This window comes from Pundamilia nyererei, unplaced genomic scaffold (genome assembly GCF_000239375.1).
Source record: "Pundamilia nyererei isolate P.nyererei 1_Seehausen unplaced genomic scaffold, PunNye1.0 scaffold00097, whole genome shotgun sequence".
Lineage (NCBI taxonomy): Eukaryota > Metazoa > Chordata > Actinopteri > Cichliformes > Cichlidae > Pundamilia > Pundamilia nyererei.
This window is the reverse complement of record NW_005187498.1, coordinates 981,967-996,143: the sequence shown is the minus strand read 5'-3', so window position 1 is coordinate 996,143 and position 14,177 is coordinate 981,967. Positions and strand designations below refer to the sequence as shown.

General features: G+C 41.8%; 2 protein-coding genes across 2 annotated transcripts in view; both read right to left on the bottom strand.

Annotated features, from left to right (window-relative positions):
• The window catches only part of esama (endothelial cell adhesion molecule a), a 55,876-nt gene extending 52,089 nt beyond the window's left edge, over positions 1 to 3,787 (bottom strand). The window contains exon 1 of the mRNA XM_005740106.1: positions 3,347 to 3,787. Coding sequence (XP_005740163.1) covers positions 3,347 to 3,416 — 70 coding nt within the window. The 5' untranslated portion in view covers positions 3,417 to 3,787. The remainder of the gene's footprint in view (positions 1 to 3,346) is intronic.
• Positions 3,788 to 7,457: 3,670 nt separating this feature from the next.
• On the bottom strand, positions 7,458 to 13,861 carry msantd2 (Myb/SANT DNA binding domain containing 2). The gene is made up of 4 exons (XM_005740105.1): positions 13,400 to 13,861; positions 10,707 to 10,962; positions 10,553 to 10,616; positions 7,458 to 10,430 (listed from the first exon to the last, which is right to left on the bottom strand). Exons 1-4 carry the CDS (start codon positions 13,829 to 13,831, stop codon positions 9,509 to 9,511), a joined length of 1,674 nt encoding a protein of 557 aa, XP_005740162.1. The 5' UTR covers positions 13,832 to 13,861; the 3' UTR covers positions 7,458 to 9,508.
• Between the last annotated feature and the right edge of the window lie 316 nt (positions 13,862 to 14,177).

Below are 14,177 nucleotides of genomic sequence, written 5' to 3'. Positions count from 1 at the left end.
TGAAGTTCAGCACTGTGCCACAATGGTAAAGCTGTAATTTCCCTACTGCTTGTGTAATTGTGATTACTACTAATGTGTGTGTGTGTGTGTGTGTGTGTGTGTGTGTGTGAGTGTGTGTGTGTGTGTGTGTTGGAAGTTTACTATACTTGTGGGGACCAACAGCCCTTATGGGGACCCAAATCCTGGTTCCCACAAGTTTGAAGGCATTTTTGAGACTCAAAATGTGGAATTAGTGTCAGGGTTATGGTTAGGTTTAGGGTAAGAGTCAGGGTTAGGCATTTATTTTTGATGGTTAGGGTTAGGGTAAGCAGCTAGGGAAAGCATTATGTCAATGAGCTGTCCCCACGAGGATAGCAACACCAGAAATGTGTGTGTGTGTGTGTGTGTGCATTTGTGTGTCACTTGTTTCTACCTGAAGTGGAGCAGAAGAACACAGCATCTCATGAGCTGAGTTTTGTTTAGCTGGCAGGTCATTGTTTTCCCAGAGGTAAATGTGCCTAGTCTAGACTTCTTTAACCATTTGAGGTCCAAGTTGCCACTGGTGATGATCTTAATCGTAACGCCAAATCTACCCACAGGCAATCAGAATATGTAACGTTTGGTTTTATTAAATGCTCTTAGAAACTGGGGAACAAAGAAAACAATCACTGCAGCTTACACACATGAAAACTATTTACATTTTACAAGTCAATTTTTACCCTTCTCCAAAGGACAGGGTTAGAATGGATAAGAGGTTGCCAACTATAATAGCAGTGAAATAAAAAGAGTGAAAAAATCTAAACCTTCCTAGATCATCCTTCTGAGTGTGAGGTCAGGCCTTCTGCTATAATGTAGGACAACCAAATGCAGTCCAGTCTCAACCTGCGATGATTCGTCATTGGCCAAAAGCGTGAACTGGCACCAAAATCTATAGTGCAGCAGGATAATCAATTAAGCATTCGTTTTTAGAGGGCAGCACAGCGGTTTTCCTGCTGTGTTCCTCACACCTATGGATTCTAAAGTTCCATAGGTGTGAGTGTGGACTATTTTCTGTCTCTCTATGTCGGCCCTCACCCTATGGCAGCTGGGATAGATTCCAAACATGGCGAATTGTGCCCTCGAGATGACATTTGAAATGCAGCGACTGTTTCGGAAATCTTAAATAAATAGATTTTCACACAAAAAGGCAGTCCTTCTGAGAAAATGGGTCAAACAACAATACGTGTGCGACAGCAGTCGCCAGGCTTCTGACAAGGAAGAATAATAAGCATGAAATCGTTTTTAGAAACAAGTTATTTACCCGACGTGGTCACAGAACACGGTCAGAACATTCTGTGAAAAAGATAATTTATACATCAACATGTGGTAACTCATGAAGATTACAGGGAGACAGAAAAGGACAATATTCTGTTCATTAAGGTTTCCTCCTTTTAGAGGAGTCGCAGAATTTCAAATCGTTCATCACACATGGTGACTCCTGCGTTTTTCTGTTGGTGAGAATTTTTCACATGTAACTTTTTCACTCTTATGAGTACATCACGCAGTCATAGTGCAAACACACTCAAAAAAGAGCAAGTATGGAAGTGAAGTCATATGTTTTTTGACATATCCTCAATCACTCAGCAGCTGCTTGCGAGTCTGATAACATTCTCCACTGCGCTGGATTTTGAACTGAACCACCATGTTGTTTGTAGGAGGAGGTTTGCTCACTTCCTGCTCTAACGCACACATCTGGGATTCAAAGAGCTCACAGTTTTCCTGTTGCCACCGGGTGCTATTCATGAACATTTCCTCTCTGTGTCTTGACTGCTCAGTGTTTTCAGGACACACCTGCAGGGCGATTGATGGTGAGGTCAAGGTCAGCTACTGTGCTCATACAGTATCTTCCTGTTGTCCTGTGACCCTGAATCATAGCCTGCTGATAAAATTGGTTGCCAGACATTGCTTGCAGTCACCCCTTACAATGACTTAATTCACTGTCTCATCGCAGTGAACCTAGATGGTGCAAAATGGAAGTGTTACTCAGGTAATACTCCCTCAGAGAGAAACTCCCTCAATGACAGGGAATGTGACTGTTTTGGCAACAGCACTGAAAAGCACACATAAGCTACGGGCAGCTGAGAACAAATTCAGGCAAAGTGTGTATCTCTCACTGGCTTTCATGTCTCACAGAGCAATATGAAAGTCAGCACCCAGACTCTTGGAAGTGACAGGCGCTCACCTGGAGCAGATGGGGCTCTACAACTTAAATAGATGTTTCCAGTTTCTCCATATGAGAGTGGAGTGGAGCATGTGAGCAGTCCAAAAACTGAGTGTTTGACTCTTTCATCGCTGACACTGATTTAAAAAAATAATTTCTGTCATTGCTGAGGGTTAAATTGAGACAAGAGGGACGATAAAATGATGATTCAAAATTCATGAGCTCGTGAACGTCCAGCAGTTCCTTGTTGCTTTTCAAGGAGAATGACTATTAAATCCGTAGTGCCTTTATATGAACTCTAGTAGGTCTCCGAATTAGAAGAAACTGCACAAAACTCAAGAAATATTAATATTCTCTTGAAATGCAGAAAAAAAAGAAAAAAATACTCCCTTCTAGGTGCAGCCATTAGATTTTTTTTACTGGAATTAATCATTTAAAAACTTCTTGCTCCCCAAAACGTTTGCAAAATACTCGTGCAGCTGTACCGTGGCCCAATTTCTAAATCAAAGAGAGGGAAAAGTAGGCTGCTTGTACTGTACAGCTATCAGTGAAAGTAGGAGTTTAATACATTGCTAGAGAGAGTGACGGCTGAGCCAGTGTTGCAGCAGCTATAAAGGGATTATTCTTCCCTGGAAGACATAATCATGTGTAACACACTTGTTTCAAATCCTGTGAAAAACAAACAGGTGTTTCAGCTTCAAATCCAGCCCTTCATCCTCTGGCACACATACAGCAAAGAACCCCCAGAAGCAGACCCTGCTGTCATTTCTGTCATTAGTTACAGGTTCCTGATTATGACTCATGTCAGCACAGCGTGGTCGGACTTCAGTAAATCCCACATTCTAATGTACACTATGTTGCTTTGATATTTAATATCTATCAATGTAGCTGCCATCACCAGTGTGTGAATGTGTGCGTGAATGGGTGGATGACTGGATGTGTAAAGCGCTTTGGGGTCCGTAGGGACTAGTAAAGCGCTATACAAATACAGGCCATTTACCATTTAATGCTAACAGGATGGATGCAAATGTGATGTTAGTCGCATTATTTTAAGATCTGAAATACAAAGTGATAACCACTGTTTGCGTGTGTTTGTGCTTCTGGAAATGTGAACAAACAAGGAAACACAACAGAAGGCATTTATATAAGGCAGGTGAAGAAGCTGACCTGTGAGCGCGCACTGAAAGGTAAAGTAGAGCAGGGGAAGTTTCCTCGAAGTAGTGCTGGAGGCTCCCATGGCTGATGTACACACTTCTCAGTTGTCAACGTCCTTCACCAGGCTTTATGTGAGCACTCCGCCTCAGGCAAATAAAGCTCTTCAAGTCTGCTCAGCGGGCTTCCCACTATCTCCACGCGCTGGCCGAGGAAGGTAAGGTAGGGGACACTTCAGGTGAGGAAGTGTGGAAAGGGTCTTATCCCACTGACGCACGGATCCCCTTTTCTGACTTGGTGGAGCGATGCGAATATTAAAGTGGAGTGAAAACTGGATTGGCAACGACACCAAAGGTCATCCGAGACTCTTCTTCTCCTCCTTTTGACATCTACAATTCCCTGCTTATCGACACGGCGGCGAGTGGGTTATAACTCTGCAAGTTGTCATCTCGAGACCTTTCCTACGAGAGAGAGAGAGACGTGCCACCTCCGCAGTAGAGCTGTAGAGTCAGTCGAGCGCAATTTCCGGAAGCCTCCAACAAAATAAGGTCCGTGAAACACTGCCTTAGACGATGTCTTTTATTTTGAAAACGAAAATGTTCCACCTTTATTATTTTACTGTCTGTAAAATTAAGCTTGACGCAGTTTCGCTAGTTCTCAGGTTCAGTAGGGGGCAGGTGTACGAATGTGTGTGTGTGTGTGTGTGTGTGTGTGTGTGTGTGTGTGTGTGTGTGTGTGTGTGTTTCTTCACTTCATTTCTACACTTTGCTAATAACGAATTGGATAATTACTCAGACTTCGTGAGTTACTGATAACAAGCCGCTGAATCAAACAAAGTGGCGATGAGTAAATGAAAAACTGGATCACTTATCAGTCTGTCCAAAACCCTTACAGTATGCTTTTAATTATTAGTTATTAGTTGTTATTATTATTAATCGCTGGAACAATAGTGATCAGTATAGATGTATTGAGCCAGGCCTGATGGAAGAGCACATGTACCTGGGCTAGATGATACCGGCCTCTATAGTCACTCAACCAAGAGCACGACTCCCCATCTCTGCTGTTGTGGACTCTGCAACATGCACTATTCCTACTACCAGTGTCATTGAAATTAACAAACCAATATGGCACTGTGACTGTGATCTTAGAGCACATGGGTATAAAATCAAGGATGTGTGCAGAAGCATAAAGAAAAAGGCTGGAAACCAAATTCTGGGAAGCTCCTAAAGATGTTAGTTTGGTAACTGAGGGCAGCTGGGCGTTATGACAGACAGGTATTGGATGAAAACAAGGTACAACATTATATCCAAACCTGAGACTGGAGAGACGGTCAAGCACAGGGCTCACAGCTCTGGCCACTAGGCTGAAGAGAAGCACAATGGCAGACCCACACATAGATGAAATGAGCAATACAAGAAGAACATCTGGGACAAAGACGTGTCACACCATCAACACCAGTGGCTGATAGACCTAAGCGCAGACCACAGCAACTTCCCAGAACAAGCCAGTGAACGTCACAAATACAGACATCCAACAATGTCTGAATTTGCTGGACAGCACCATGACCATACTGCTTGGAGAAGCCAATGGCACACTATGATTTCATATGTAATAAAACAAAGCAAATAACAACAAAAAAATAAAAAACTGCATTTTTTCCTTCACTACTGAGTCCTTGAATTTTCATTTAAAAAATACAAATAGGAACATAAACAGTTTTAAACTGCACTACAGCTCAAGCTTTTCTAACAATCAGCCTGTTTTCAACCCCCCACATCTAAAGCTCCATCCTTTTCCCTCACCTCCACTTTAAAATCTCCAGTCTTCAGTTCCTGTTCTATCATGTGTGAAGAGGCATGGTTCTGAGAGCAGAGAAACAGACTCGACACGGCTTGACGTGAATTCCCAAGGTGAGCTCACCATCCTGTTGCAAAAAGAAAGACTGACCTGTCCTCTCCGAGGTGGTCAGACCCCTTTATTTCATTTCCTGAGGTTGCCCAGTTGCCTCAGCAACAAGGGTGAGGCTAATGCAGGCAGACTGCTCAATTATGAGAGGTGAACAGGGGTTGCTCACGTGATTAAATCTAAAGAAGCAGTGTCCAAATTTTGTGGGGATGAGATTTTGTTGTGTTGTTGTAAACTGCATCTGGGCCTCCAGCTCAAATCCACAGGATTCAGGCAAAAGCTGTCAAAACATGCTGTTTTGTATTTAGGAGCAAAAATCAGTGAGGCTCATGCTGCATTCTTGGCCAGGCTTCTAACTCGAACGGCTACAAGGAGCTGGTCAAACGGTAAACAAACCTGACACCTGGAGGCCGAACATATTGCTCACTCCAATTAACGACCTATAACGAGACATGAAAGAAATTTCCTTCCTCCTGTTATCAGTTTCGTTTTTCTTTAAGCCCATCAAAACATATCCTGTACATATCCTATCTCAATCCACTCCACACTTAATCAAACCCAAAGAAATAAAACAGCAAGCAACATGAAAACTGATTTATACCAATGTCGTCAAGGTTTTGTATGTATTTGTTTGGAAGTATTTGGAATGGTACAAATTTTCTGTTTTGTTCTTTGGTAATAGGAGCAAAGAGCTGCTCAGCTGAATGTGCTGCAGAGAACCTGAAGAACACACACACAAAAACATATGACTGTCCAACATCTTTTATGTGTTCATACATAATCCCACTGTAATGGTTTATTATATATATTTAGATACAAATGCATTCTGCAGTGATCTGACCTCTTAAGTTTAATAGATTTGATACATACAGTTTTGTAAAGTTTGACTTTTGATACTTTTTTTGGTCTAAATAAATTGCACAAAACATTTTAAACAATAAATTGCAAAAAAGAAAGAGTGTAACAATTATGATACAAATTAAAAACTTGTATATGCAAATTTATATTTAATTAATTTAAAAATAAACGGCCGAAGGTTTAATAGATTATTATTATTATTTCATGGTTCAGGCTTTACAGGGTAAATATTCCTATCTAACACCTAACAGTACATTTAGCAGCTATCCATGGAAAGAACCAGAAAGAGAAACAATACTAGATTCATGTTCAAGAGGAACATTACTAACATCTCAAGTGTAATGCATTCAATTATAACTATAAAGGTGGCGATGTTGTTTGTTTTTGGTCATGTAACAGGTCAAAACATAGTCATGGCCTGGATGATTTGGAGCCTTTCTGCACAAATCATAAAAAGATTAAAAAGATAATAAAAAACCCCAACTCTTTATTAGTAACTTTATTATTATTTGAACATGAAACACTGCTCTGATTTCAATATTGTTTCAGATATTTGGACACTGAAAAATCTCTAGATATTTGTCCTAGTTTCAAATGCTGCTTTCCAAAAGGTCAGTGGCATTGTCCCTTTGCATACACGTCAAGTATAGAGTACAGTGTCAGTTGTTGTTTGGTCTCCTTCAGCATTTTAGTCCACACCTGTGTCACTAATTTTATGTCATCACATGTTTATACTGTTTGTAAGCAGGCTACACTTCATGTCAATTCTCAGGGATGCAAAATTACCATCAGGTGTACCCTACACTGTGTTGTTTTGCAGTGGTAGCTTGCTATGGCCATCTGCTGGCCTCATGGGGGAATGACATGTTTAGTCTGAGCATGCCTAACTGCTTTCACTTTCCCTTCCATTGCAAAATACACTGACCTGATGAACAAAAAGTGCACTGAGAGAAGGTTTCTCCAGTTCATCCTGAAGGAAAGTTGTCCAGGGATGCCCAGGTTGCACTGTTGCCTTGCAGAAAGAAGGCCCTTGGTTTGAACCCATGTATGTTCTCCGGATTAGTTGTGTCTGGGTGCTTCAGCTTCCACCTACTGCTGGTTTATGTTAACTAGTGATTCTGTTTATCTGTTCATGTTATTGCTGTGACAGACTCTCACCCTGTTTATTCATTGAAAACATACTTGAGATTTATGCATGAGCTCATTGCCTTGTCATTCTTTGTCTTTACATACACTTTATACCTGCAAAACTCTTCAAATATGAATCACCAGTAGTAGCACCAGTATTTTCTTCTAATAGCATATGTGTGGTGTACGCAAGGTACTGACCTAAAGCTCAACACACACACACATCAGCAAAACCTCCATTCTCACTGTGTGGCAAATGACAGTGAGTGTCCACTTTATTGTTTTTCAAACATGTAAACATACAAGACAGTGACTTTGAAACAATCACATACAGGACATGGTGTCAACCAATAAAATAGAAAATATCATATTCATCTTTATATACTGTATACCCAAACAAATGAACACTGCAAGGTTGCTAAAGCCAGAATTTTCTTTATATATATATAAATGAATATTACATTTCATTTACATCAGTTCACAATGGAATTACCTGTTGTTTCTTTTCTACACAGTCCTTTCCTGGCACATTGCACATACCCTCAGAAATCCTGTTCAGAAAGGATTATTGGTCAAGGATCAGTTACCCTCTTCAGCTTATAGTCTTATAGCTGTGCCTGGTTTAAACCTGCAAGCGAGCACACTTCACAAACACAGGCACCATTTAGTTTTGCAAAAAGCAGAATGTGGGAGGTGCTAATAACTTCTCAGTATGATCTGAAGAGTGTCTAATTATCCACAAGGATATGGCTGCAGACAGAGATGCTCCAGGTACTGCGCAGTGTCTTACACTCCTGTTAAAATGGTGTATGATGCATCTGCTGCTTAGTTCAGTCAGTAGGGGCAGTTCAGTTAAAGAACGATATCAGGGAATTTATATATTTTACTACTACTTTTCCAATGGTGTCTTTAATTTCTAAACATTACAATCAAGAAAAATATTTATGAGGCAAAGAGACAACACATTAATCAGTGGTTCAGTCTTTGTTCTACTGTCAATAATATCAAATAAACTTGGTAGCAAACATGCCTGGTGAGAAGACCTCTAATGGAAATCAGTCAAATTTACATGTTGTAAGATTTTTGATTTTTTAAAAGCCAATTTTTTGGATTCATCAGTCAAAAAATATTTAGTGCTATTAGAGCATATTGTTTGGAAAGGTAAGGGTGCATTGATGGATTATCTTGCTAATATTTACTCTTTGTTTCTGACCTGAAATTTTAACCGAAGCATCCCGACCTGCAGCCCTCTTACATGTGCAAAATTAAGGCATAACTCCACCAATAATCACTCTGAGACACTTTCGTGTCCACACTGTGACAGTCAAATAAAAGGCAGTTTCAGAATAAATACACACTATGGTCCTTTTGCTGCCATTTTTGCTACATCCTACTGAGGTAGACAGATGCATACTGCAATAGTCACCTTGCCAACCAAACACTCCCTGATGAGGCAATATGTATCTACACTGGAAAAGCAGCAGATCCTTAAATAGTGCACCTCAGCCTAAAAAAAACACAGTACACACACTTCTTGTATTGTTTTTCCCTGTAACAGGTTAGGCATACGTGTCTGTACATTATGTTTCCTGTATTGTATACTGTTCCTTTTAGACTTGATAAAAAAATTTCAACTTGAGGCAACTGAAACACAAACGAACAAGAAAATCAGACTCATCTGCAGAAAATCACCTGCACATATTTTAGTGATACACAATAATTTTGACTTCTGCTTTCAAACACATTAAACTTTTTCAGGTATGATCATTTGTGGCATTTATTTGTCAAACAAAATAAATAAATGTAGATCGTTGTGTTCGTGACATGTGCAAGTAGTCGCTGTCAACCAAACTGCTCTAAATAATCAGCCTCACAGAGATGCCAGTAAGAGTGGAAATGTTCTGGCTGAGAGAACAGAAGTGCCACACTTTTGGTTTGTGAGGGGCAGCCAATCAGGAGAAAGTAAGACGAAGGTATGAGGAAGAAAGGTGTTTGTTTCTGACAGTGGATGAGCTGCACCAAGGACCAGTATAAGATCAAGGCCCTTTTTGAAGAGCTGCTCTGGTCCTACAGTCAGAGCAGAACAGGTCCCCTTTAAAAAAAACAACATTTTATCTCCCTGGTCACCTTTCACAATTTTCAGACAATTCACTAGATCATAGTTTGAAAATCCGCCAATAATCATAAAACTTCCACATCCATGCTTTATTACAGACACCTTTCCTGCTGCCGTATTGGCTGTATAAGTTAGTTATAACAGTACAAATCTGAAACAGTGAGGAGTGGTTAAAACGTTTCTTTGTTGTTGTATTTTAAGGAATAGCCAACAGCAGTTTCCAGGCACTCCACCAGGGAGCCTGCAGAGAGGAAGTCCAGCTCCACCTCAATAAATTTGATGTAAATGGCACAACGCTCAGGTGAGTCTTCACCTGCCTCGTCCGTCTGACTCGTTCCAGCGTTGTGACAGTTCTCCTGCAGGAACCGCGTCACGGCGGAGGGCTCACCATGGACATAGTGTTTGCCAGAGCCCTGAAAGTGCTGAAAGAGACACTGCTGTATGGTCCTGTCCTCAGCTATGCCCAGGTAGCAGTAAGTGACTTTAGCCCCAGTCCTGTCACCACGCTCTACTCCTTCTCCATGAAACTGGCTTTGAGCCCCATTCTCTAACCCACTCTGAGGTAAGCTGTGGTCTTCACTGTCACCCGGGGAAGAGGTCTGAGCAGTGCCATGAGAGGGCGACGCTGCCTCGTAGCCAATAGCGTATAGTCCATACGCCTTGGGAATGTCCCCAGGAAGGAGGTAGTGGGATGTGCCTCTGCTGCAGCTCGTCACCTTTGACTGGGACACAAGGACCCAGTCCACCTCCATGTGCAGCTCAAGGCAACGCGCCTCGCTGATGGTAATGTCCAAAAACTTGTAGTAGACATTCTTCCAGTTCATCTTCTGAACTTTGGTCATGATGATGCGGCCTTCAGGCTTCTCTGGGTTGAAGTACTCACGCAGCCGTTTACCAAGCGGCACCTGTGAGCTGATTTCAGCATAGTGGTAACGCACGTGCTCACGCCAGCGCGTGTTGTACCCCACAGCAAAGATGGCCAGCTTGTTGGAGAGGTGTAGCCGGGAAAACTCAGTCCACGTCTGAAAGTGCTCCCACTTCAGCTGCACAGACTCAAGAATATGGATCACTGTCTGCATTGTGTCCCTTTTTCTGTGTGTAATATCAAAAAGCAGTGATGTCAGCTTTTGAGAGGTTATGCAGATTTTATAAACACCAACATAATCTGAGTTGCATTTACAAGGATGGATAAGTCTTGATTCTCGTTGACTTACTGTGTTTGTTCTGACAGCTCCGCTTGGATCTGTAGGACTCTGTGTTTAGGCAACTGGATTTCGTCTGGTAGGAAAAAGCACAAATCTGAGTTCAAAACCACCTGCTGTGTCGTATATTTTTTGGATGTCATCCGCTAGCTAACACCAAACTCACCGGTCTCCATGTCTCCCTCCTGGAATGCCGAGTCCAGCACCTGGTTGCACCAGTCCTCCTGTGAGAAGTCTTCCAGGGTGCTACCATCAGACTCCATCTCCTGATACAGCCCACTGCTGTTGATGAGCACAGGGGCACAGCTCTGGGAGTCCCAGCCTCCCTGACCGAACACCTTCTCCAGCTGCTCGATAGTGTAGCTGCTCTTCCTTTTACCGATGCCGTGCTCCTTCACACGGCTGTAGCAGCGCCGCAGCGTCTGTTTGTAAAAGGAGGATGAACACATCTTTCACAATTAAGAACATTTTTACAATTTTTACACTTCTTTACATTGTTACCAAAAGCTGACATAGTGAGTAGGTACGTTTTTTGTATCTGTGTAGCAATTATTTCTCCTAAATGCATTCTTAAAACACCACCTGTTGCTTTAAGGGTAATGAATAATCTAGTTTGGTTAAATGCACAGAACAATAAGTACACGTTTATTTAAGAAATCACACTTTTTTACTGCTCTTTAAGTTAATTCACAACACTGTGATGACAAATGCTGTGGTGCTGGTTACACCTATGCCTGGCCCTGAAAGGTGCAGCTCATACCTAGCTGCCTCCTTCACCACCTGCCTCTCCTACCCTCAGCAAGATGCCTAATCCAGCCATAACACGGTCAGCCCTCATCGGTCTCCAAGGCAGAGACAGATCTTATCATATGCCGAAACAACAACAAAAACAAAACAATGCAAAACAGCACTTTTGATGATGAAACATCAACATTTTGAACTGAAATGAAATCAAAAAGAAAAAATCCAGCACCACCATTTAAATGGAGATTACATCGAAATTTGAACGACACTGCCTGCAACCACTTTATCAGGTTTTTATCGCATACCAATGTGATGTATGTGTTTACGTCAACAAATCAAAATCACTGTGTATGCAAACGGACAAAAAGGTTAGCGCTTTAAATGTATCTGTGAAAAACAAAAAACCCTGCGATTACGATTGCACTGTAGCAGTCGAAAACCCAATACAATTTCATTATTTAAAAATCCAATATGCCGGTATACCACCATATATATATATTATATATATATATACACCATATATTTTCTTCTTTCATACACACAAAACATAAACTGACTTTGTTATGCGGAATCATTTGTTTACTCATTTACACTCTGCCCTGTTCCAAACAGCTGGCTGTCTTCCAAATAGGTGTTTACAAACAGGGACGTTCTACAGTGCCATCTGGTGGACAAACTATACAACACCAACGCTCAGATTTGAAGGACGTGTCTCTGTCTCTTTTCTTTTTAAATTGACTTTTTTCTTTTTGCCTTTTAAAAGACTGCAAATATTAGCAAACAGCTAACATTTGCTGTTTCAAGAAATAATAATAATTATAAAAACATTTGCTGTTAACATCTACCTGCCGATAAATCCATTGGGTTCTACTAGAGTGTTTCCACAGGCCATGTTAACATGGACAAAAACCTGTCCAGAAAACTAGAGTTCCCTGCAGCTTTCCAAAAATAGAAATGTACTTTTGTTTGAATGAGTCTGACTGAATGTAAGTACCCTAGAACAACCAATCTGAGAACAGCATTAATTTCCATACGCACGATTCACAGTAAAGTGGGTACCCAGAGACTCTAGAAAGTGAATGATATTTGGTGACTTCAAGTCTCCATGGATGAAATAACTGCATGTGATGCAAAGTTGGTGGGACCCGTGTTCAACTTTCAGGCGAGCGACTGAAGAGACAACCAGTGAGAGTGAAGAATACCGTTGATTGACATATGACCTGCTAGTAAATACATTAGAGGGTCACTTAGGCAACTGGAGCCTGGAATGGCCACAAGTGAACCGCTGTTTTATTAAACTGAGCATGGCAGGAGCTGACTTCCTGTCTAGTTATGCAAAGTTTTGCTTATCACACATGTTGGCCAAGGTGCTTAACAAGAATAAGCCCATCTGTGACGATGAGGAGGGCTTGTTTACTTCCTAATGGTAGCCACACAAAGCATAGATGGAAGCTGATCTCAGAGCAGTTTAAAGCAGAGCCAGCGGCAGCTTGTCCAGTATGTTAATCTCAGTAATGACACAACAATAACATTTAATAATGGTGCAGCAGATGGTGCAAATAAAATTTGATTGAATAAACTAATGACATGAATCAATATAAATTGCAACATTAATAACAACTGGAAAATATTATTATCACTTTACGGTTTGTTAACAGTAATATAACACTTGACTGAGTTTCTATTTAACATATATGAGTGATGATCATTATAAAGTGTTAAGGACCTTTCTAATGACTTGTGTGCAACATTCATCTGTGTGTCTGTTACAGGAAGTCAGATGAATAAATCAAAGGGAACTGACTTCACTCTAATAAAGGATATCATTTCTGACAATTGAAGTGGTTATAAACAGAAGATGCACAATAACAGGCATGACAGCCGCAATTAGCCTCCTGTACATGTGAGGGAGGCGGGATGAGTGCAGCCATGTCCACAGAGCGCAGAAACAACACGTTAAAATATGATTGAACTTGTTTATCTGCGTGTGAGCCACACTGTAGATTAACAGGTAGCAGCTCCACCTCAGTGTCACAGCTACAGGTCCAGGTGCTGGTGATGGAGGGTTAGTATGTGATGTTAAAGCTATTGTTGCATCCTCTGAAGCTCATTTACCTTCATCCTCTCCCTGCACTGGGACGGTGTCCTCTCGTATCCCAGCTCCGACAAGGCTCTGGACACCCGTTCGTACATGGCAGGACCGGGGGCCTTACCAGAGAACACGGTGCCGGCGACCTCCAGCTGCTGCATCCTCGCCTCCGTCAGCCTCTCGTTACCCCACACCGCGATGAGGGCGTTTGTCTCGGAGGGCGTCCACGACATCCCTCGGCAAGCCGTGAAGCTGTTGGAGGAGGATGAGGCCGTGTTCCGGCCCGCAGCCCCCGAGCTCACGTTCAAAGGCGAGAAGCGGTTTGGCGTCGAGGGATTAGAGTGATATTGATTACTGTCACTCAAATCCTCCGATTCAGGGGATGGCACCTCGGTTTTCGGTACCTTTAACGGCGTCGATATCTCTGGAGAATGCTCTGTGTTACTGGACGCCGCCATGTTGCCTCTGTTGCTAAGGGGAGGGGAGGGAAAGTGACGTCCGGCTTGGAAAAAAGCACGGCGTGGATCCTGGAGGGATTATGTAGTCTAAACCAGTTTCTCATTGCACTCAGTTATTGCATTTGTGTTGCTATCTCACTGATGAAGAACTACAATTAATTAAAAAATGATATCCAACAGGATTTACAAGCAAAATATCCACATTTGATGGAAAGATGAAAAAAAAAAGATGGATTGCATTTATATAGCGCTTTACAATACCACTATTCATTCACTCTCACACACTGGTGGAGGCAAGCTACAGTTGTAGCCACAGCTGTCCTCGGGCAGACTGACAGAAGTGAGG